The 23,840-nt window shown below is 41.4% G+C and overlaps 3 protein-coding genes across 10 annotated transcripts in view; 2 read left to right on the top strand and 1 right to left on the bottom strand.

Moving 5' to 3' along the window:
* The window catches only part of FAM114A1 (family with sequence similarity 114 member A1), a 58,079-nt gene extending 45,892 nt beyond the window's left edge, over positions 1-12,187 (bottom strand). For 2 of the 4 annotated variants that reach the window (XM_081875821.1, XM_081875824.1), the window contains exons 1-2: positions 11,831-12,187; positions 10,143-10,207 (exon numbers count right to left, since the gene is read on the bottom strand). The gene's annotated coding sequence lies outside the window, so the exon portion shown is untranslated. The remainder of the gene's footprint in view (positions 1-10,142; positions 10,208-11,830) is intronic. The other 2 variants (XM_081875820.1, XM_081875823.1) reach the window with 1 other exon arrangement.
* On the top strand, positions 1,748-5,760 carry TLR1 (toll like receptor 1). 2 transcript variants are annotated; one of them, XM_081875722.1, is made up of 2 exons: positions 1,748-2,167; positions 3,145-5,760. In XM_081875722.1, exon 2 carries the CDS (start codon positions 3,209-3,211, stop codon positions 5,591-5,593), a length of 2,385 nt encoding a protein of 794 aa, XP_081731848.1. In that variant the 5' UTR covers positions 1,748-2,167; positions 3,145-3,208; the 3' UTR covers positions 5,594-5,760. The 2 variants fall into 2 exon arrangements, with proteins under 2 accessions (XP_081731848.1, XP_081731849.1); XM_081875723.1 differs by having other exon boundaries at positions 1,748-2,373.
* Positions 12,188-12,194: 7 nt separating the features above from the next.
* LOC309349574 (toll-like receptor 6) lies at positions 12,195-22,477 on the top strand. Of its 4 annotated transcripts, none has more exons than XM_081875726.1 (2): positions 12,195-12,227; positions 16,909-22,477. In XM_081875726.1, exon 2 carries the CDS (start codon positions 16,973-16,975, stop codon positions 19,349-19,351), a length of 2,379 nt encoding a protein of 792 aa, XP_081731852.1. In that variant the 5' UTR covers positions 12,195-12,227; positions 16,909-16,972; the 3' UTR covers positions 19,352-22,477. The 4 variants fall into 4 exon arrangements, with proteins under 4 accessions (XP_081731852.1, XP_081731851.1, XP_081731850.1 ...); XM_081875725.1 differs by lacking the exon at positions 12,195-12,227 and adding an exon at positions 14,729-14,863; XM_081875724.1 differs by lacking the exon at positions 12,195-12,227 and adding an exon at positions 15,472-15,857.
* The last annotated feature ends 1,363 nt before the right edge of the window (positions 22,478-23,840 follow it).

Here is a 23,840-nt window from a genome sequence, read left to right as displayed (position 1 = left end):
CCAACCTCAAAGGTACATTGAGTGCATGCTGGTAATCCAGCCTTGAAGTTGCCAGTGCTGTGAACAAGCTATACCAATCCAGAAATGGCTGTAGCTTTTTTAATCTGCCAAAACTGGCAAAAGGCACTCCTGGCACTCCACAGGAGATGCAGTCTTTATATCTAGAGGGCATCAGGTTGGCAAAGGTTGCTGTTCAATCTCTCCCACTCTTATCCATGACCCAGTCTCCATCACTCTTATCGCCACTGCCACCTGCAACATCTCTGGGGATGGGGTTATCTCTCATGGAAGCACCTCAAACAACAAGGAAGGAGTAGACCATTCTTTGAGCCAGACTGATTCCTGCTCTTAAGGAGCTTCGGATGTTTCTTAAAAGCAAGAATGAACGCAGCCTTCTCAGTAAGTAGCATATTTCAAAATAAACAAAAGGGTGTTTAAAAAGAACTGCTATGAACTGAAACCGGGAATGCCATTTGAACAGGCAACACTGTCTTTTCCTTAACATGCGCAGGGGTCAGAGGGAACTCCTGTTTGGTATATTGACCAGGAATGTCCAAAGTCTGTTTCGGGGGCCTAATGCAGCTCGCTGGTTGGTTTAATCCGGCCCCTGTGGCAGTTTATTTCCTGGGGTAAAATCCTAAAAAACCCTCAACAACTTCAATCCTAAAAACAGCTCAACAACTTTGGGGTAAAATAATTTTAAAAAGCTCAACGTCAATTCTAAAAAAAGGTTAACAACATTGGTTGGCCCTTTGGTCGGCCCTCACAGCCCTTCACTTCATCAAATATGGCCCTCTTTGAAAAAAGTTTGGGCACCACTGGATCAGAGCAGAGGAAAAAATTAATATGGGGAGGTGACGACAGCAACCAACTCAGTAGAGAGCTAGTGACAGATAGTGCAAAAGCAATAGCAGTTGTATTTTAATAGGAAGCAGGAAAACAAACAAATACACATTTTATTACTTCTGGGCAAGTGTTCTTGTTGTTGAATCACAGAATTGTAGAGTTGGAAAGGATCCCCTAGGGTCAGTTAGTCCTGCAATGCAGGAATCTTAGCTAAATCCTCTATGACAGATAGCCATTCAACCTCTTCTTCAAAACCTCTCAAGGCCCAGGTTGATGGACTGTTGTAAGCCGATGGAACTGTTGGCAGGGGCTGAGACCGGGGAGGGGAGACGGTGAAAGAAAATTGGGAATTTAAAGTGTATATATTGAGATTTATTTTTTTTTAAATGTTTTTAATGAGAGATGGAGAAATTGTGGAATGGAATTTTTATAACCCTAGGGGAAATGTCTTAAGAGAATAGGTTTAAATATATCAGTTTTAATGAGAAATAAGATTAAATAAAGTAAAAGTGGATGGCTAATTGGTGAAAGAAAGAATGGAAAATTACAGTATATTAAGATAAATTATTAGGATAAAAATAAAGATGAAGGATTTGCTGAAATATCTATTTGAACTAGAAAACAAAGAGGGGAGGTGTGAGGAGGTCAAGGAAATAAGTCATAGAAAGAAATTATGTAAAGGTTTAACTTGTTTTCTTTTTTCTGTTTTGATTGTATGTATTTTCTAATTATTTCCCCCCCTTTTTATCTGTTTTTTTTTTTTTTGCTTGCTTGCTTTTTTGCATTTTTTCTTGGAAATGTCTTGGTTTTTTTTGTATTGTGTTTTCAGGTTTTTTTTTTTTTGTAATGTTTTAAAACCTGAATAAATATTATTCTAAAAAAACCAAACAAAAAACAAAACCTCTCAAGGCCCCCAGTCACTGAGCTTGCGCGCTGCTCTGCGCTTTCTTTCTCCCTTCTCTGACGGAAAGCGGGGGTGGAGGTGTGGGGAGGCAATCGGGTCGGACAAGTGCAGAGTGGGCGGGGCTCTTTTTCTAGCTCCCTCCCCAACAAATCTGAAGCAGGCAGACTTCACAGCAGCAGCAAGCGGTAGCTGAGGTTCCGCACGCGTGCGCTTCAGCGGCCAGAAGTGAACTCCGTCTCGACTGTTTCTCACGGTGAACAAAGCCGGCAGTGAGAGCAAAAGACCACCGTGGTGGAGGGTGGTGCTGTTTTCTTTGCATCAGGCGCCTTCCCTTCTTGAGTGCCCTGCGATCCTGTGCAGCGCCCCTCTACTCGGATGCAAGCCCCCTCGAACTCAATGGGACTTACTCCCAAGTAGGTGAGTCTGGATTGCTGCCTTAGTTTCACTTCCCTTTTCCCCACCACCCGGAAGAGAGGGGCTCCTTCAGCTTTTGTTTCTGTTGCTGGAACTGACGAAAACATCAAGTTCCCTCAACATAACTTGTCAGATGCCATAAACTTGAATCATAACTTGAACATGCCAAGTTCCTTTGACAGTGCAGCCTGGTATGCGTGTACTCAAAAGTAAGTCTACTCGTTTTCAATACATACATAATTTTATTTGTACTTCACCTATCCACAGTTCAGACCATGATCAAGGCGGCTTACCACATTAAAAAAAATACATAACCACAACAGTAGTCATAACAGTAGTGTACTCAAAAGTAGTCATAAACAATAAATGGAACATTAAAAAATACAAAACCAAACTGAACAATTTCCACATATATCACAACCAAATCTAAAATAAAGATACAAAAAACCAACAACAATGCTGTCCTTGAGGGACATCAAGGCTTCAAAGGAGTCACAGAATCATAGAACTGTTGAGTTGGAAGGGATCACAAGGGTCATCTAGTCCAACTCCCTGCAATGCAGGAATCTTGTGCCCACGACTATGAGATTAAGAGTCTCATGCTCTATCCAAGTCAAATTTTCCCATCTCCTCTTTCTCATCCCCTAGGCACCCATACCAGGGTAGTGTGTGTCCTGGTAGTCCAGGACGGTTACCCCAGTCCTATAGGCAATGCACATCCATTTAGTCACACATTTGCTATGGGAATAGAAAAGACACCCCTTCACACCTAAGTATCAAAACTTCATTGTAATCAGAATATGTTTCTTCAGAACATGTGTCTGCTTGTGTGTGCATGCACATACATCTTCATGGTTCTCATCAACTAAAACAAATAGGAAATAAGAGTCCAAGGCATCCAGGAATTATAGCTGCTATAATTCATTTTTAACTTCTTGATGTGATTTCATTAACATGCTGCTGCATTTCTCCTCCTACAGGCCTGTGGTCAATGCGGAGCGTTGAAAGTCACCAGTAAAAACATTTAAAGTATCTTCATGCACTATGGTAGATGAAAGAAGCTCAGTCACCAACCATTTCCTTAGTGCCTTCCTCCTTGCAATAATCTTCTGGAATAACATCCAGTGTTCTGTGGGGAAAGGATTGATTATGGACTTTTCCAACAGATTTCTAGTTAAAGTACCTAAGAACCTTCCAGCACAAATGACAGTGTTGGATTTGTCATATAACAGTATCTCTGAACTTCAGATTTCAGATTTCAGTTCTTCTTCTAAGCTCCAGGTACTAATTCTTTCTCATAATCTCATTGGAAAGCTTAACTTCAGTGTCTTCCAGTACAATGAAGACTTAGAACATCTAGATCTATCCTATAACAAATTGCAAAGTCTTTCTTGTCATCCTGTTACAAGTCTCAGGCATCTAGATCTCTCTTACAATAACTATGTAGACATGCCCACATGCCCGGAATTTAGCAAAATGTTGAAGCTGGAATATCTTGGCCTCAGTGCTAGAAGAATTCAGAAATCAGTTTTCAGTGTTCTTGCTCATTTACAACTGGAAACTCTGTTCTTGGGCCTAGAAGACCTCTCTGAATATATCCATGGAAATCTTCCAGTGTTCAATACAAGGAGCCTTCAGATTATATTCCCACCAAACAATGATTATCAAGTATTGCCAGATCTAGAAATCAACGTAACAGAAAGTTTAGAGCTGTCAAATATCCAAGAAGCACAAGTCAATGACTTAAGAACTTTCCTGCTGAAACTTAACAAAAACTCAACATTACTAAACTTAACACTGAACAATATACAATGTGACTGGGAAGACTTCATTGAAATTCTTCAGACTGTATGGGAATCAACCATTGAATATTTTGTTATAGCCAATGCATCACAGTTGGAAGCTCCAAATTCAATAGAGTTTAAGTATACAAAAACTTCACTCAAAGCTTTGACAATTAAGCAGACTACATTGACTACGTTTCGTTCTGATGCAAAATATCTGTTGGAATTGTTTTCGGAGATGAACCTTACAGCCTTGACCATTTCTGATGCAGGTTTGATACACATGCTTTGCCCTTCAAACGCCAGTCATTTTACTTACTTATGTTTTTCAAATAACAGTTTTACAGACACCGTTTTTCAAAATTGCAAGCACTTAATGTTCCTTGAAAAGCTCATTTTAAAAAGTAATCAGTTCAAAAAACTTGTCAGAGTAAGTTTAATGACCAGTCACATGGCATCTTTGAAATATTTGGATATGAGCCTCAATTTATTGCAATATGAAGACCATGAGAATAAGTGTGACTGGGGTAAAAATCTGGTTGAATTAGATTTGTCATTTAATAAGTTGTCTGAATCAGTCTTTCGATGTCTGCCAGTCAATATTCAAATGATTGATCTTCAAAACAACCAGATTTCAAGCATTTCCAAAGAGATTATGGAGCTGAATGCTTTAGAAGAAATAAATTTGGCATCCAATAAACTAACTAGTCTGCCTGGATGTGGTCAGTTTAGAAATCTGAGGTTTCTGAATATAGAAATGAACTCTGTTGTCTCACCATCTTCTGAATTCTATCAGACATGTCAAGGCATCAAACAGCTAAAAGCAGGACACAATCCATTCACATGTACCTGTGAATTAAGACAGTTCATCAATCTTCAAAAGCAAGGATCTATGGAGTTGGTTGGTTGGCCTGATGCTTATGTCTGTGAGTACCCAGACTACTTAAGGGGGACCCTTTTAAAGGACTTTCACGTCTCTGAAGTTGTTTGCAACGTGAGTCTTCTGATTACGATAGTTATAATTGTTACCGTGGTCTTAGTAGCCACTGTTTCCTTCCTCTGCATCCGTTTTGACGTTCCATGGTATTTGAAGATGATGTGGAAGTGGACTCAAGCAAAACACAGGATTCGGAAGAGTAATCCTGAAGACATGCTCCCCAACATAGAGTTCCATGCTTTTATCTCCTATAGTGAGCATGATTCTGAGTGGGTGAAAAACGTATTGATTCCAAACTTGGAGAAGGAGGATGGCTCCATACGGATCTGCCAGCATGAGAGGAACTTTGTTGCAGGCAAGAGCATTGTGGAGAATATCATAGACTGCATTGAGAAAAGTTACAAGTCGATCTTTGTGTTGTCTCCTTACTTTGTGCAGAGCGAATGGTGTCATTATGAGCTCTACTTTGCCCACCACAAGTTATTCAGTGAAAATGCTGACAGTTTAATCCTGATTGTGCTGGAACCAATCCCTGCATACGTCATTCCTACCAGGTACCACAAACTGAAAGCTCTCATGGCCAAGAGAACGTACTTGGAGTGGCCAAAGGAGAAAAGCAAGCATGGACTTTTCTGGTCTAATCTTCGGGCAGCCATTTACGTTAAACTGTCCAGCAACGAAGAAGAGAGAGCATTTTCACTGAGTTAAATTTATATTAAAATAATCATATGCAGATTTCATTATATCAGTATCGTTCATGTTGTATGGCATGGGTAGGCAAACTAAGGCCTGGGGGCCGGATGCGGCCCAATTGCCTTCTAAATCCGGCTCGCGGACGGTCCAGGAATCAGTGTGTTTTTACATGAGTAGAATGTGCCCTTACATCTCTGGGTTATTTGTGGGGTATAGGAATTCGTTCATTTTCTCCATCCCCCAATATAGTCCAGCCCCGCATAAGGTCTGAGGGACAGTGGACTGGCCCCCTGCTGAAAAAGTTTGCTGACCCCTGTTGTATGGCTGAATATTCATGTTAAGCTTCCAAATAGTGAAGAAGTCGTTTAGAGTTGTAGCTTTAAAGTCAGTTTTCATTGAGCTGAATTTATATAAAAATAAACAGATCTGCATGCATGAGAGGAACTTTTGTGCACCCATGTATTGTTGAAAATATCAGAGACTGTTTTGTGAATAGTTAGTCTTTGTGCTGTCTTCCAATTTTGTGCATAGTGAATGCCTATCAAAAAAAATTTACTGAAAACACTCATTTTGTTAGAACGTATCCCTGCATATATAATTCCTGCCAGGTATCACATAATAAAAGTGGACATTGCAAAGGGAGCCCATTTAGACCAAGCAAGGGAGAATAGGAACCACAGACTTTCATTGGTACATATTGTAATGGTTGTAAGGGGTTACTTGTGCGTAAGTTGCCTTCAGTTTTGGCTAGATTGCCTGGCCAACCATGCTTTGGCTGACAGCCCCACACTCCGTGGCCGTTCAGTCACTTGCAGAATCCATCAGTGGGCGTTTCTTGAACCTCTTCCAGCATAAGAGCTGTTTGACGCCAAGTCTCCTCCTACTCTCCCTGCGCGGAGCTCTTCTGCGCAAGTAAGAGGAAGGTAGAGGTGTGCCTGCGCTCTCCCCACTAGTCTCGGGTGAAGAGTCTTGGAGACCTCTCTCCGCTTCCTCCATCTCCCCCCCTCCTCTACCGGTGTTACGCTGAATTCCTTCCCCCCTGCTGGTCCCCTCTCCGGCATCGCTTTGGAGCCTTGCCTCCACCTCTCGTTCTGATGTCAGTTCCCTGACACATATTAAGACAGGAATTCATATTAAGCTTGCTGTATTTATGCTTTCATAGTTATTATACCTATAATAACCTTAATATAGCCTAGCTGTAGGAAACCAGCTATTTTGGAAAATATGAAGGTGTCATATAATGGTCAGAGTTTTTGTCTATCTACCCCAGTATTGTCTACTCTGACAGCCTTTGGCTCTCCAGGGTCCCAGGCAGATACTCTTTCCTATTATCCACTGCTTGATCCTTTTAGCTGGCAATGCCAGGGACTGATTCTGGGGCTTTCTGCAGGCAAAATATTTATTTATTTAATGCATTTCTATATTACTCTTCCATTAAAAATCTTCATACCATTTTACAATCACCAATAAAATCTAATAAATAAATAAAAGGCAGCACTAAAGACAACCACAGCAGGCTAAAAGCCTGGTAAACTTTAAGTCTTTACCCTTGCACTTAAACTCATTTGAGTACACTTACGCATTCTCGAAGGAGAGACTCAGCTACCTTTTGGAAAATTGTTGCAAAGGGATGGCAAGACTCCCCCTCCAAAGTGGAATACTCCATCCCTGTTGGGGCATGGGAGACATACTTCCAATCCCTTTACACAAAAAACATCTACAGGCTCAGTCCCTATCTCTTAAGTGATACCAGGGCTGAGTGGCCCCCCGGTGTCAACTGAAGAAGCCCGCAGGCTTATTCAGTCTGTTAAACCTGGCAAAGCTCCTGGTGGCAGACAATATCTCCCCTGAACTCCTCAAGGCCAATGCTGAAGGCCAATGGTGGGCCCCAGTGCTTGCTGCCGTTTACCAGCATAGATCAATCGGCTACCATCCCAGAGGATTGGGGACTAGCAATCATCTTCCCAATATACAAGAAAGGGAGCAGGTTTGACCCTCCTAATTACAGACCAATTAGTCTCCTAAGCATTATTAGTAAACTCTGTGCTGCCCACTCACGTAATAAACTTGAGGATTGGATGGAGCGAGAATATGTCCTTTCAGAAGCACAAGCTGGTTTCAGGGCAAACCAATCAACTTTAGACCAAGGCCTAGTATATCTTGCGGAAAAATATACCTCAAGAAAAGGAGGATCCCTCTATGCAGCTTTCATAGACTTCAAATCTGCCTTTGATTTAATATCACAAGATAGGCTTTGGGAAAAACTAAGTGCCTCAAACATAGACAGACGTCTACTGCGTCTCATCCACAGCTTGTATGAAAACATTCAGGTCCAGGTTAGGTGTGACCGACAGGGCCATTTATCTAAGGAAATACAAACCTACCATGGTGTTAAACAAGGCTGCGTCCTTGCTCCCATTTTATTCAACTTCTGTATTAACTCCTTAGTAGGAAACATGGAGAAAGAAAATGCCCACCCCCCTAAATTGGCAGGTACGCCCCTCCCGGTTCTCTTGTACGCAGAAGACACTGTTCTAATTTCCTTCTCCTGTGTGGGCCTAAAAAAAATTTAAGATCTCTCACAGCCTATTGCAAAGTCGAACAATTAACAATCAACTACACTAAATCCAAAGTCATGGTGTTCTCTAAAAAAGAATGAGACACAAATGGAGAATTGATAATTGAACAGGTATGGTATCCTCTTTTAAATACTTGGGCATAACCTTTCAGGAAAAGGGGTCGTAGCATTACCAGGTTAAAAATACTATTGCAAATGCCCAAGTACCTACCAAAGCCCTTATAAGGTATTTCTATGGAAGAGGGGGCCAATATATTCCGGCAGCCTCTCAGGTCTTTGTTACAAAAGTATTAACACAGCTGACGTACGGCTCCCAGATTATGCAGCTTCCTAAATATTGGTCCCTTAGAATCCTTCCAAACTAAGTGTCAGGGAACTGCCATCGGAGCCAAGGGTGGAGGTACGGCTCCCCAATGACGCCGGAGAGGGAACCAGCAAGGAGAGAGGGAGAGCTTCCTCTGGGGAAGGAAATCAGCGTGACACCAGGAAGAAAGGGGAGGCTGAGAGGGCTTCGGAGGGAGGGCTCCGAGACTCTTCCACCAGCGGGGAGAGCACAGGACCTCCGCTGGGCACGCCCACTCTGCGCAGAAAGCTTCCGCGCAGGGAGGCTAGGCGGAAACTTGGTGTCAAAGAACTTTTATGTTGGAAGAAGTTCAGGAAACGCCGACTGGCGGATTCTGCCAGTGATTAAGACAGCCACGTTGTAAGGGCTGTCCAGCCAGGGAAAAGTTTAGCCAGACAACCCAGCCTGGAGCAGTTGCGGCTTACGCACAAGCAACCCCAATTCCCATTACACTAAGTTTTATCACTGCGTGTTAGGGATCCCTTCTTGCGTGTCTAACATAGCTGTCCGCTTGGAGGTTGGGCAAATCTCTGTCAGAGCTCAGATATGGACCCTGAAGATCCATTATTGGTTAAAACTTATTTTTCCCCCTGTCGAGTTGGCACCTGTAATCCTTTTGGATTCCTACCAATCCAAATGGAAAGCTACACTGCACGAAAAGCAAAGAGGCTTGAGGTTTTCCCCACAGGGATAGCTGTAGGTTATGAGAAAGCTAGAGCAATAATCCGCCAATGAATTTGGGATGTGGAACTACAGTGCCATGTGAGTGAGATGAATAAACACCCAGCAATAAAAGACAACACCTCAGCAATATATCTGTCCAAATTACAAATATCTAAATACAGACGGTCGTTTACCCTCACCAGGTTCAATGTGCTGCCATCTGCCTTATTGCAGGACAGATTCAAGGGCAAACCATATGCGGAATGAGTCTGCCCCTGTGGTTTGATGGAGGTAGAAACTGTCTCTCATGTATTGTTACGCTGCCGTTTCTCCTGGGATATACGCTCAGTATTTATCACCCATTATACAAAAATCTCCAAATGGGTCCGAACTTCAATGTCTAAAACTCCTGGTAGAGGACAAGGATCCAGAGATCACGCTAAGGGTGGCCCAATTCTGTGCGACTGCCATAAAACTTAGGGAACAAGCTGTACAGTGGATGCTCGGGTTGTGAACGTGATCCCTGCGGGATGCACGTTCGCAACCTGCAGCAGTTGCAACCCACAGCAGTGCATTTGTGCACGTGCAGGTTGTGTTTCGGTGCTTCTGCGCATGCACAAAGCGTGATTTAGCGCTTCTGCGCATGCACGACCGCTGAAACCTGGAAGTAACCTGTTCCGGTACTTCTGGGTTTGGGCGGTCTGTAACCCGAAAAAACGTAACCTGAAGCATCTGTAACCCGAGGTATGACTGTACTACCAAAATGATTAAGTTTATAAATAACAATTTTAGGTCATATTTTAGTGATTAAGATTTAACTTATATATTTTTAACTGCTGCTATATCTGTATTGTCCCTGTTATACCCAGTTGCAATTCAATGTATCCCTATCGTGCTTTATGATTTTCCTGATATTGTAAGTGAGCCAGAACTGGTCTGTGACCGTAATAATAAATTCATTCATTGATTCATTCACTTACGCATGTTCGTTGCCTTGTTTTATATTCTGAGATGTTGCAGTGTATAGTTCTGGTTGCCACATGACCTGGGGAAGAAAAAGATTACTTGGAAAAAGCAGTCATACGAGCATAGGTCTAGAAACTGTTTTATACATTGCTGACCTATGAAAGTAATACACCCAAGCCTTATTTCCTACACCAAACCTTTCTTGAATGAGAGCCAGTGCATATTATTTTGTATAATTCCTATTTTGAATATAAGAATGTCAGAAAGTAATGGGCATAATTTATATAATTTATACAGTAGGTTGGGAAGCCAGACCAAAGAACCCAGGTCATAATCCTGTTTTCACAAGTCTGTGAGATAATAGTTCCTTGCTCAAGACCAGGGGTGTGGAAGTTGTGGCTCTTTGGACATTGCTGGGCTCCAACTGCCTTTTGTTCCAGCCAGCACGACCAATGGTTAGGGACCGACAGGAGTTGTAGTCCAATAACATCCAGGGGATCACAAGTTGCCCATTTCTGTGGCATGGCTAAGTAGAGATTTTGACCCTTCTCTTCCTGACCCGAACCCAACACTTTACTATATTTGGTTGCTGAAATTTGTTTTTTAAGAAGCCAGATTGGCTAGTAGTGATGATCCACACTTTACCATCCTGTATGTTTGTGGCATGTAGCCAAACTTTTGCAATGTACTCTGTGCTTTCCACTGTGTGATAAATGGTTCTGTATTGGGGAGGGAGCTTTCAGCTCCTTTCATCTATATGACTTTACATTTTGGACATCCCTTTCTGAATCATATTATTGAAGTCAGTGGGTTTACTTCCAGGTAAATGGCTTATAAATGTTTGTAGGGCTGCCTGCCAGTAAAATAATGTTTAGCTGATTAGTCATAGGAGTAATAGAAGAGTGAAATAATAATAATAATACTATTTTATTAACACTTCAAAACACTTCCCATGCTTAAGAACTGGTGCCTGAATTCCCCCCTTCTTTCTGCCAGTGGCTTCTCCTTTTGTGTCTTATTGGGTTATGGTTAAAGAAGAGAGCTTAACCATGATCTGAGGTTTGGATCATTAACTTCTCATTGCTTTCAATCAGAAAAATGTAAGCAAGTATGTTCACTCGGATGTAAGCTCCTTACTGTCCTGGGAACTGTAGTTTGGTATGGGAATTGAAATTGTAGTTCTTTGAGGAGTAAACAACACTTCTCCCAGGTTTTTTTTTGGGGGGGGGGTGTGTGCTTTAAATGTGAAGTAGGTACATGTTTAAGCTTGCAGCCATGACTGTGATTCAATGTTCCTATATAGGGGTCCAAGTTGGTGTGTACAGTATATAGTTTGTTTAGCCAAAGCGGAATTACAAATTCGTATTTATTGCTGTGAGATCCACAAATAAGCAGCAGCACTCCACTCAGCAACTTAGGATGGTTTTTTTGTTCTCCATAAAATCACCAGGCAACCCTATATTGGGAGATTTTTAATGTCGAATATTTTACCATTTTTATGTGCTGGGGGAAACCCAGCCGAATGGGCGGGGTATAAATAAAAAAATATGATTACTATTATTATTAGACAAAATAAATTTGAGTGCAGCTGTTGCTGTTTTGGATTTTATTGCGGTAATTTTTTTTGGACTGGCATTTTTTGCTTTTCTTTGTTTGCCTTGCACACAATTATCACCAATTATCCAGACAACCAAGCCCCTACCTACTTGCTTTTCAGGTTTCTTTGGGTTTCCTAGCTGGGCTCACCATGAACACGAAGCGCATCTTAGGCAGGAACAAACATGCTCCCAACTGCCCAAAACCAAACCTGGGACTGAGGTGCTTTTGCTTCAAAGAGCACTTCCTCTAAAAGCCAACCCCCCAAAAAACTTATTCCTTGTAACTGAAGTGGGGGAAACCCGTATTTCACATCCCCGTGACGATGACCCATGGGGGGCAAGTAGGCAGAGTTTATTTGGTCCGCCCTCCCCTCAAGTCGATCCAGGGGAGGCCGCTAAAACGGGTTCTCTTTCCTGTGGGCAAATCTGTTGCCACCGCCTGCGACTTCGCTTGTCCTTCTTTAGCCCCGAGACCAGCGACTTATCTTTGCCGCCAAGCAGGTAAACGGTTTAAAAAAGGCGGGAAAGGAGCCAGCGCTTCGGGTCGCGCGCACAGTTTCAAGCCGCCTTTTGGTTCCCCCCCCCTTCGCCCCTGCCTCTTAAAAAAAATGGCGCCTAAAAAAACCCAAACCAACTTTCTCCATCCTTTGTACTTGGGCAACTCTCCAGGGGCGCGAGTTCTTCTCCGTCTCTCCGCTTGCTTTTCTTAGGGGATTGCAAGCTTGCCCTCTTAGAAAGAAAGAAAGAAAGAAAGAAAGAAAGAAAGAAAGAAAGAAAGAAAGAAAGAAAGAAAGAAAGAAAAGTGCACGGGCATTTTCGTCTCAAAAAAATGTCCGCTATGTCACGCACTTGCTTCTCCCTTTGCAACTGAAGGGAGTTTGCAGGGCTGGATCCTGCAAAGCGCTTTCATGGAGATCTGGGTTTCAGATCCTCTCAGGCAGCTTTTAAAAACAACATGAAGGGTTGAGGTTTGGCAGGCAGAGGAATAGAAAAAGGGGAAGGCAGGAATCTCTCTCACTTTTGATCTTCGTGCAGAAGAGGGCATTATAACAGGTGCTGCTCATCCTGCAGGGGCAAATATATATACTGTGTACAGATAGGTAGCCGTGTTGGTCTGCCATAGTCAAAACAAAATAAAAAAATTCCTTCCAGTAGCACCTTAAAGACCAACTAAGTTAGTTCTAGGTATGAGCTTTCGTGTGCATGCACACTTCTTCAGATACGATTTCTTCAGTATCTGAAGAAGTGTGCATGCACACGAAAGCTCGTACCTAGAACTAACTTAGTTGGTCTTTAAGGTGCTACTGGAAGGAATTTTTTTATTTTATATATACTGTGTGTGTGTCTGTGTGTGTGTCTGTGTGTGATGCAACGTCTGCCATTGCCAGAAAAGCCAAGTCTTGCTCAGTAGCATGTGTGTGTGTTGATGTTTTTAAATCCCATTGTGTAATGATGGTGGGCTGGATCCTTGCACATGTCGTCTATCATTTTAAAAAAATTCCTTCCCCTTTCTATGCTGAAGAACACAATGTAGCTTTAAAAAGGCAAAATATATTCATAGGCGTGGGGGGGGGGGTTTAACATCCACATAGTAATCAAATCAGTAATACAAACCGCACAATCCAGATCATGTCATTTAAATCACGGCTGCAAACACTCCCCCCCCCCCCACCGCTTGGTACTTAGAGGGATGTGTAGCAGTAACATCTCTAGGTTGTAACCGGGAATCTTTGCGTAGAGGCTGTCTGAGGAATTTTGATATCTCAAACATTAACGACAAAGCAAACAAATTGTTATTACATCTCTGAATCGTGACAAGTTGCCAGCGCCAACTTTATCATGGTAGACTCTGCATTAGAGCACAAATCGGATGGCTTTGTGTTTCCAAATCAAGAAAGTATCAACATCTTGAATATTTATTTACATGGCATTTACTCTCCCTGTACAACTGTATATAGCGTAATAGGAACAGCCTTGGCACCTTAATGATCACCTTTTTCCAAATGTGGTTCCCCACATGATCTGATTGCCATTGAGAACCTCATTTCAGATCACTTCAACCCTATGAATCCTATGAAAATACTATAAGAAACAAGGCATTCTCTGTAGAGATATCCATTTTATGGAACGCCTCAAAAAAGAAGATTTGTTAGGTGCCAATGCTATGCTGTTTTTAGACAGATACAGGGCTGGCCCAAGACATTTTGGCACCTGAGGCAAACCACAAAATGACTCTCCCTCCTCACCAGGGAAAAGGGTGTTTGAATATTGACATCAGGAATAAAGGAGGAATGAAGATTGGGATCCGCTGCCCCTGTCACCTCAACTTGCCTCATGGGTGGGTCAGACCTGGCTGGTTAAAACAACTCTTCTAAAGCTTTCTTAAATAGCTGTATTTTAAAACCATGCAGTTCAAAGTTTAAAATTTTGTATTGTTTTCTGAGTATGGTATGCTATTCTTTTATGCCGTTTCTTTGCTGGTTGTTTTTTAGAAACATTGGTTATTATAGGGGTTTTAAACTATGCATGCTCTTTATGTTGCAAGCTGCCTTAAATACACATTGTATGAGTGGAATGACTTCATTTTTAAAATCTCAAAAGGGTAGAACTGGCACCTTGAATTATTATTGAAAGGTGATATGCCAGGCTGTATCATTACTGCACTTTTATAGGCCCACAAAATGCACAGTACATGGAAATGGATGCAGAGAGATCCCAGAGTATTTCAGCTTTTTCTCTCTTTATTAAGATAAGCAAGTTTCTAGTCCATATGGATTCAGTAATATATTTGAAAATGTGTAGTGGATGCCTGTTGAAATCTCAGAAGCAAGAAGGGTAATACAGTTTTCAATGAAAGTTGGACATCAGTGAACTGCATCATTCATTGTCTCTCTACATGACTTGGGAACCAGAACAAATTACATAAGATGGTAACAATGATAGAACAACATGCAAAATATGTGAAATGATACAAATTTTTTCAATTTGCATCCTTTATACAGGCCACAGAATTTGGGTTGCCAGGATGCAGAATTTTGCTTTATTTTTAAGCCCACAATGGACACAGTCCTGGGTTATAGGAAAATCAGTATGGATCCTGGGGTTATGCATCTCTTGTACTCCACCCTGGTCATCTGGTAAGTTGCTGTAATGGTTCTAGGGGTTGCTCGTGCGTAAGTCGTCGCCACACCTGGCTGAGTCACCTGGGTGAACCCTTTCTGTCCGGACAGCCACCCATCCGTGGCTGTCTCAATCGCTGGCAGAATCCGTCAGTGGGCGTTTCTTAAACTTCTTCCAGCAAAGAAGTTCTTTGATGCCTAGTCTCCGCCTACTCTCCCTGCACAGAAGTCTTCTGCGCAGGGAGGGTGTGAGCAGCGGAGGACCCGTGCTCTCCCCGCTGGTCTCCGGCGAGGAGTCATGGAGCCTCCTCACTGATCCCCCCCATCTGCCTCCCTTCTCCACTGGTGCTACGCTGATCTCCTTCCCCCGCAGATGGGCTGCCTCTCTCCCTCCTGGGACGCTTTCCGGCATCCCTCTGGAGCCCTCCCTCCTCCTCTGGCTCCGATGGCAGTTCCCTGACAGTTGCCTACCCTTTTTATTTTACTTAAAGATTTATATGCCTCTTAATCAACAAAACCCACAGTGGTTTATATAAAACAATATAAAATATACATTAATATATATATATATATATATACAAACATTTAAATCAAATCAACATAAAATTATCAAAACAGAAATAAAGCCAGCAGTTTTAAAACATGTACCATCAGGTTACATGTTGAAACTACCCATCTGGGTAAAGAGGAAGTCTTGACAGTGGCATAGAGTTCCTGTAAATTACACCAAGTTAATGTTTATTTTTAGCTTGTGACCAAGTTGTAACTTAAGTTCCTCATTCCTTTTCTTTTTGTTGAGTTTGTGATCTCCTCTGAACATACTATAGTTTTTCCCCACTGTTAATTCATTTTGTTGTTGTTGTTGTCTACCTTTTACTGCAAAGGCTGACAAATTTGATTGTGTCAAAAGTGGGGCGGAGAATCTTCTGCCCCATCTTTAAGGCAATAGCATCCTTCCTCTTAACACACTCTGTTTAGAAACACACTCTCTCCTGCTGCTGAAAGGCATAAGGTAGGTGTTAATGATTTTAAACATGTAACGTGAGAAAGTTTTGAATACTTTTTGCCAAGAGAGTACTCTTCACTTAACTTTTATTGTGAATGGTGAATGGGTCCAAAGTTTTTTTAGGAGATCGCTTTCGTGGGGGGTGGGGCAGAACCTCACTTAATTGAGTACTTTCAATGCTTTTCAGTAATTTTTGTGTATCTAGGGGGACAGTTAGGTCCAATTACTTAAATTGGTCTATTCTGAGCAAAACATAGCTGGATGTGACCTGGTAAAGAGGTAAAACCTGGTGAAAGTGTGTGTGTGTGGTGACTGGTTAGCACTGTGAAAGGGCTTTAAAAAACAAATCCTTTCCTCGCACCATTTCCCCAAATTTCATTTCCCTCCAAGCTTCTCTGTGCCCTGCTGGGGGGGGGGTGGTATATCAAAGATAAGGATTTTGTGGCCTTCCACATGTTAAATTCAAAAGTCCTATCAATGCCAGCTAGATGGCCAGTGGTGTGGGAGGATGAGTTGTACTCCAACAACATCTGGGAGCTGTAGATACTGCAGGTATGTATGGTGCAGGATGCTTTAGCTGAGATGCTACATTGCAGGGGTTTGGACTAGATGGCCCTTGGTGTCCCTTCCAATGCTACAGTTCTGTGATTCTATAATTGTATATTGCCACAACATCTCATTTTGCCCCAGCTGAGAAAGAAATGGGGATAACAAGCAAATAACAAGAAATCAGTGGTGGTGGAGACCCAAAATATGCATATATATATCTCCATGCAACTGAATTCCTTTCAGATTCACAGTGGTTCATCCTTTTTCAAACTTCCAGAGAGATGTCTCACTAACTCCTGGAGCTGTGTAAGGCTTTCTGTATCTTAAACTGCAAAAAACACATACGGTCATCATGAAATCTCTTCATAACTATGTTTTAAATTGTCATTTGATTCTGCTTTTCTGCTAAATTATGAAGTGTCTTCTATTGCCGTAATAAGAATGAATATTGGGAGAGCTAATGTTTCCATTATAGTACTTAATATTTTAATGTGAACTCTTTTTGCAGGAGTTTGAGGCTAATACAGAGTACAAGAACTCCACCAAGCACATTTTAAAGATCTTTATATGCCATGGCAGAAGTGAACGGTCTAGACAGGAATGGTTTTCTTTGTATTTGCATGTTTACAATAACTTTCTGGAACAATACCTATACTTCTGCAGAAAATGGATTTAAAGCAAACTGCTCAAAGAGTGGCTTAGATGCTGTTCCTAAGAATCTTCCAGCACAAATGACAGACTTGGATTTGTCATACAACAGTATCTCTGAACTTCAGATTTCTGATTTTAGTTCTCTTTCCAAACTCAGGGTACTAAATCTTTCTCATAACCTGATTAGAGAGCTTGACTTCAGCATTTTCCAATACAATAAAGACTTAGAACTTCTGGATCTATCACACAACAAACTGCAGACTCTTTCTTGCATTCCTGTTACAAGTCTCAGGCATCTAGATCTCTCTTACAATAACTTCATGGACATGCCCACCTGCCAGGCCTTTGGCAAAATGGTGAAGCTGGAATATCTTGGCCTCAGCGCTAGAAGAATACAGAAATCAGATTTCAGAGTTCTTGCTAATTTACAACTGGATACTCTCTTCTTGGGCTTAGAACACCTCACTGAAACTGTCCCTGGAAGTCTTCCAGCATTTAACACCAAGAAGCTTCGGATTGCACTCCCGGAAAATTCAGAATTTGTGTCTCTAGAACTCAATGTTACTGAAAGCTTAGAACTTTCAAATATCCAAGGTAAGCAAGTCAGTGACTTGATAACATTTTTGTCACAACCCAGCAAAAATGGGAAATTGCTAAACTTAACATTGAATAATATACAACTATCCTGGCTAAGCCTCACAGCTATTCTTCAGAAGGTGTGGGAATCCTCCATTGAATATTTCAACATCAACTATGTGGACATTTTAATATTTGAAGACACAAGTCAATCTCTCAATTACGTTGATACCTCACTAAAAGCATTGACAATTAAACATGCTGTTGCAGTTTCAGAGATGTTTAACCAGGAGGATGTGTACAGAACATTTTCAGAAATGAATATTGCATCATTGACAATTTCTCATTCGGGGATACTAATCATGTTTTGTCCTTTAAAACCCAGTGATTTTACTTATTTAAATTTTTCACATAATTCATTGACTGACAAAATTTTTGAAAATTGCAAGAACTTAGCCCTCCTAGAAACACTCATTTTACAAAACAATCAACTTAAACAACTTGCCAAAATGAGTTTAATGACAAGTCGCATGAACTCACTGAAACGCTTGGACTTGAGTCAGAATTTGTTGCAATATGAAGATAACATGAATGACTGCCACTGGGGTAAAAATATGATTAAATTGAATTTGGCGTCTAATCAATTGTCGGAGTCAGTATTTAGATGTTTACCAGCAAATATTCAAATTCTTCATCTTCAAAACAATCCCATTTCAAGCATTCCCAAAGAGATTACTGAGCTGACGGCTTTAGAAGAAATAAATTTGGCATCCAATAAACTAGCTAGTCTGCCTGGATGTGGTCAGTTTAGAAATCTGAGGTTCCTGAATATAGAAATGAACTCTGTTGTCTCACCATCTTCTGAATTCTACCAGACCTGTCAAGGCATCAAACAGCTAAAAGCAGGACACAATCCATTCACGTGTACCTGTGAATTAAGACAGTTCATCAAACTTCAAAAGCAAGGATCTATGGAGTTGGTTGGTTGGCCTGACGCTTATGTGTGTGAGTACCCAGACTACTTAAGGGGGACCCTTCTAAGGGACTTTCATGTCTCTGAAGTTGTTTGCAACGTGAGTCTTCTGATTACGATAGTTATAATTATTACCGTGGTCTTAGTAGCCACTGTTTCCTTCCTCTGCATCCGCTTTGACGTTCCATGGTATTTGAAGATGATGTGGAAGTGGACTCAAGCAAAACACAGGATTCGGAAGAGTAATCCTGAAGACATGCTCCCCAACATAGAGTTCCATGCTTTTATCTCCTATAGTGAGCATGATTCTGAGTGGGTGAAAAACGTATTGATTCCAAACCTGGAGAAGGAGGATGGCTCCGTACGGATCTGCCAGCATGAGAGGAACTTTGTTGCAGGCAAGAGCATTGTGGAGAATATCATAGACTGCATTGAGAAAAGTTACAAGTCGATCTTTGTGTTGTCTCCTTATTTTGTGCAGAGCGAATGGTGTCATTATGAGCTCTACTTTGCCCATCACAAGTTATTCAGTGAAAATGCCGACAGTTTAATCCTGATTGTGCTGGAATCAATCCCTGCATACGTCATTCCTACCAGGTACCACAAACTGAAAGCTCTCATGGCCAAGAGAACGTACTTGGAGTGGCCAAAGGAGAAAAGCAAGCATGGACTTTTCTGGTCTAATCTTCGGGCAGCCATTTACGTTAAACTGTCCAGCAACGAAGAAGAGAGAGCATTTTCACTGAGTTAAATTTATATTAAAATAATCATATGCAGATTTCATTATATCATTAACATTCATGTTGTATGGCTGAATATTGTATATGAGACTTTCAGTGGAAATGGCTCAGAATTACAATATGTATTTTTTGAATTCAGGGAAAGTTTGATGAAGCTGGAAGACCGGTAAGATAACTGGAAAACAAGCTATTTATGTTGCTGTAATTCTGTACTATAATATTTCTGGAGAAAGGACAAGTATAATCTTGCTATATACAAGTGTAGGGGAAAAAATACATCAGGAAAAGAAACACAGATTGACTGCATCGATCCTGTTCCAAGCCCTGAATTCCTGAACCAAAGGATTCAAAATTAAGTCGCTAGATGAAGAATCAGTATAACCCTTGCAATGTAAGACTTCCTGCTTCTTGTAAGCCTCCTGGACATTCATTTGATTGAAAGGCAGCATGGTATAATTTTTTAAAATAATGAATTAAATGCTGTATTCTGCTTAGGCAATCCATCCACCTGAGGATATTATTATATTCTCAATACAATTTAATTAACCACGAGAATAATACATAGTGCACACCTAAGAGGGGTTGGGCACATCTGGGACATCTGTAGAGCATGAGACTCTTAATCTCAGGGTCATTGGTTTGAGCCCCACATTGGGCTAACGATGCCTGCATTGCAGGGGTTGGACTGGATGACACTCATGGTTCCTTCCAACTCTTCAATTTTATGACTCTGCCCTCTTCAGTGTTACTGTCTATATTATAATACATTGATTCTTTTAATGGAAAGTTGGTGCCATCTAGTGGTGTGCAATATACATGTTAGTAAAATAGAATAGATGCTAAGAAATGAGAAAAGCTAATTTAACTTAAATTTAATAGGAGGCATATGTGCAAAACAATTGTGGGTTTAGAAAGGGATAAATATGGGAAGGGCCACTTATAAGGAAGGTATAGGGTGATACCAAATCCCCCATCAAAAGCGTGGTTGGCTCTTAGTATAAGTAGATGATGAATACACAGAAAGTTATCAGGATAAGTGAATACGTCAATTTTGGTTTCTCTGTTTATCCTACTTCCAGTCTGAAGATCAGATCTCTACCAAAATATCTTCATGAAAACTCACCTGCATTTTAGTGTGTTCTCATATATACATTTTCTTATGCAATTTCACCTTACATACATTTTTTTTTAACAAAGCAGTGTCACCTAAAATAATGGCTTTTGTATGTTTTTAAAACTATTATGTGCATTTATACCCACACTTTTCCCTTGTTCATGCGTTTTTCTACACATTGCTTGGCTGGAGAAATGTGAATCTTGAAGAGTGGCTGTGTTCTGGTTTCTTCGTTTTGGAAACTAAATTAGGCACATTGATCTTTAAATGCAAACCGCATCAAATTTCTCCCTCATCCTTAGATGTTACACCTAACATAGCACCTAAACTGCACATGATGCTCAAAAGTTACGACTTATAGTCCTCCACTTATATTAGATCTCATTTCCCAACTAATCTAGTTTTTCTCTGGAGGGTAGGACTTGAAGCAGTGGCTTCAAGTTACAGTGGTACCTTGGGTTACATACGCTTCAGGTTACATACGCTTCAGGTTACACACTCCGCTAACCTAGAAATAGTGCTTCAGGTTAAGAACTTTGCTTCAGGATAAGAACAGAAATTGGGCTCCAGAGGCGCGGCTGCAGCAGGAAGCCCCATTAGCTAAAGTGGTGCTTCAGGTTAAGAACAGTTTCAGGTTAAGTACGGAACTCCAGAATGAATCAAGTACTTAACCCGAGGTACCACTGTACAAGAAAAGAGATTCTGACTAAACATCAGAAAAAAGCTATCTGACAATAAGAGCTGTTGGACAAAAGAATGGTCTTCCTTGAGAAATTGCGGACTGTCTTTCCTTGGCAGCTTTTAAGCAGAGATTGGGTGGCTATCTGTCGTGGATGATTTAGCTGAGATTCCTACATTGAAGGGGGTTGGACTAGATGAGATCCCTTCCAACTCTATGATTCTGAATATACATGCATTCTAGTTTGAAAAGCAGTAGGTGGCAATAAAGGCTTGGTAGAATCTGAGGAAAGCTGACCAGGCACAACTGAAGCCATTCCAGGAGCGGGTTATGTAAACAAAATGCATTCCTGACAATAAAAGGCATGAATATGTCTGAGTGGGCTTTATTTCTCAGTCCACTCCCACAATTTCTGTTCGGAGTTGGTGTTTAAGAGTCAATCACAAGCAGTTACTGTGTCTTTATCGCCGCTTCTGTTAACAGGATCAATACAATTTGTTCTTCATTATTTAACTCGTAGGCTTCTGGTAGGGATTATTCATAGGACTAAATAGACATAGGACGAATTAATCAGATTTCTTGATTGAAAACCTACTCTTAAACTAGGTCATCATCCACATGCAACAATTTTTTGAAAGGAAAAATTTTTTGGATTTAATATTTACACACTCCCTTGCGGCCTTATATAACCTTGCTGGGCACACAGTCTAAACAACACTCTTCACTGTTAGAATTAAGGCGATTTTAGTGAGTAGCACAAATAACAGATTATTATTGGGTGAAGTTGCATAACTCTTATTAAAGGAGACCAGCTATGAATTTACAGGCTTGAGAGTTGACATTTAAAGTCAGGTTTCAATGGGCCATGTTTTAAGTCGGCTTCTATCTGCTAATGTTGTGAAAGTACAGAAGTGGCTTTGAAGTTGCCTACAGGAAATAACCTTTGGGACACTAATCCCTATATATCCATGTCTAATGTACGTCAGGAATTATTGAGCATCACCACCGCTAACATCAAATTTGCGCCAGAGTTGTTTTACTCTTGTTATTCATATGACCAAACAATGATGTTGTGTTGTATGCAAGACAAAAGAAAAACCAGTCTTTCTATGCCACCTGGTGGACATTTATTGCACATGCTTTCAACAATGATATGCAAAAATTGCATCAGGGATATTTGGAAACTTGGTACATTGGAAGAGGCTCTGGAACTTTAATTGATCAATATATAATTTTGTATGATTTGGTGAGTTGTATCTTCTTTTTACTCTTCTGGTATGGCTTGGTGTGTTATTTTTTGTTGGATAAAAAAACTTGAAATCTGTAATAAATTCCTTTATGTCTGTCTCCCAGTATGGGTTAAAATGGCTTATAAAACATTATAAGGGCAAGAAGGGGGATCCCACTCTCTTGGGAGTTCCACTTTGCCTTGGCCAGTAGAGATTCCTGGCACGAATTATGTCTGTAGTCAGAACTTTTGCAGAGAGAGCGAGCTGAAGGATTTTTCAGGGGAGAAATCTGTGCAAAACTGGTAGCCTGTTGTTTAATTGTATTAAATCTTTTTTTAAAAAAATATGTTAGGAAATTTTAAAACAAGTACCTGATGCACATCACTCCCTGCCGTACATTTGCATTCTTTGTTCAGAAGACATGAGCTGATTTGCTTCTTACTAAACTGGGTAGAGTCAGGGCTGGTCCAAGAGATTTTGGTGCCTGAGGCAAGCCACAAAATGCGCCCCCCCCCCCCGCTTCCCACCAGGGAAGAATGGGTGGCTGAAGATTTACACCAGGAACAAAGGGGTGGGGAATAAAGATCCACATCAGGATTTGCCGCCCCTGTGGATCCTGCTACCTGAGGTGGTCGTCACCTTGTCTCATTGGTGGGCGAGCGTACTGCCTACACGTTTTTCTTAATATCTAAACAAAGGAGGGGGTGCGGGTGGCGCTGTGGTCTAAACCACTGAGCCTCTTGGGCTTGCCAATCAGGAGGTTGGCAGTTCAAATCCCCGCGACAGGGTGAGCTCCCATTGCTCAGTCCCAGCTCCTGCCAACCTAGCAGTTCGAGAGCACCCCCAAAAAGTAGATAAATAGGTACTGCTCCAGCGGGAAGGTAAACGGTGTTTCCGTACGCTGCCCTGGTTTTGGTGTTCCGTTGTGCCAGAAGTGGCTTAGTCATGCTGGCCACGTGACCCGGAAAAACTGTCTGCGGACAAACACCGGCTCCCTTGGCCTGTAAAGAAAGATGAGCACTGCAACCCGAGTTGTCTGCAGCTGGACCTAACTGTCAGGGGTACTTTAGCTTTACCTTAAACAAATAAAGACCATAGTGAATAACTGGGAGGTGGGAAGCTGACTATTCAGGCAAGGTACGTGGCATAGACCTGAGGGCGGCAGACACCCCAACCTACTATTGTCCTGAAAATATAGCATGCCCAGGTGCTGCAATGTCCGAGAACCAAAAAACAGGGTCAAACCGACCCTTTGAATCAATGAAAGGTTCTTCAGGTAAAATCCTACAAGACTATCCATCTATTAAATATTTACTTCATAGGTGTTTTTCACTTGGGTAGAAACAAAGCAGGAAGCTAGAAGGGGCAAGTTCCTTCTTTAACATCCATAAGAAATTCAGCACTCGGTTCCTCCTCTGCCAGCTCCCAGCAGGCTAGTATTTCATTATTATTTTTATTTTATTTTGCAGGCTAGTAAC

Source organism: Podarcis erhardii (genome assembly GCF_964252035.2).
Source record: "Podarcis erhardii genome assembly, chromosome: 9".
Taxonomy (NCBI): domain Eukaryota; kingdom Metazoa; phylum Chordata; class Lepidosauria; order Squamata; family Lacertidae; genus Podarcis; species Podarcis erhardii.
Note: the sequence above shows the minus strand (reverse complement) of the source record. Positions and strands in the feature narration are given on the sequence as shown.

Coding starts and splice junctions, on each gene's coding strand:
- LOC309349574 (XM_081875726.1), top strand. CDS start 16,973: ATGGCAGAAGTGAACGGTCTAGACAGGAATGGTTTTCTTTGTATTTGC.
- TLR1 (XM_081875722.1), top strand. CDS start 3,209: ATGGTAGATGAAAGAAGCTCAGTCACCAACCATTTCCTTAGTGCCTTC.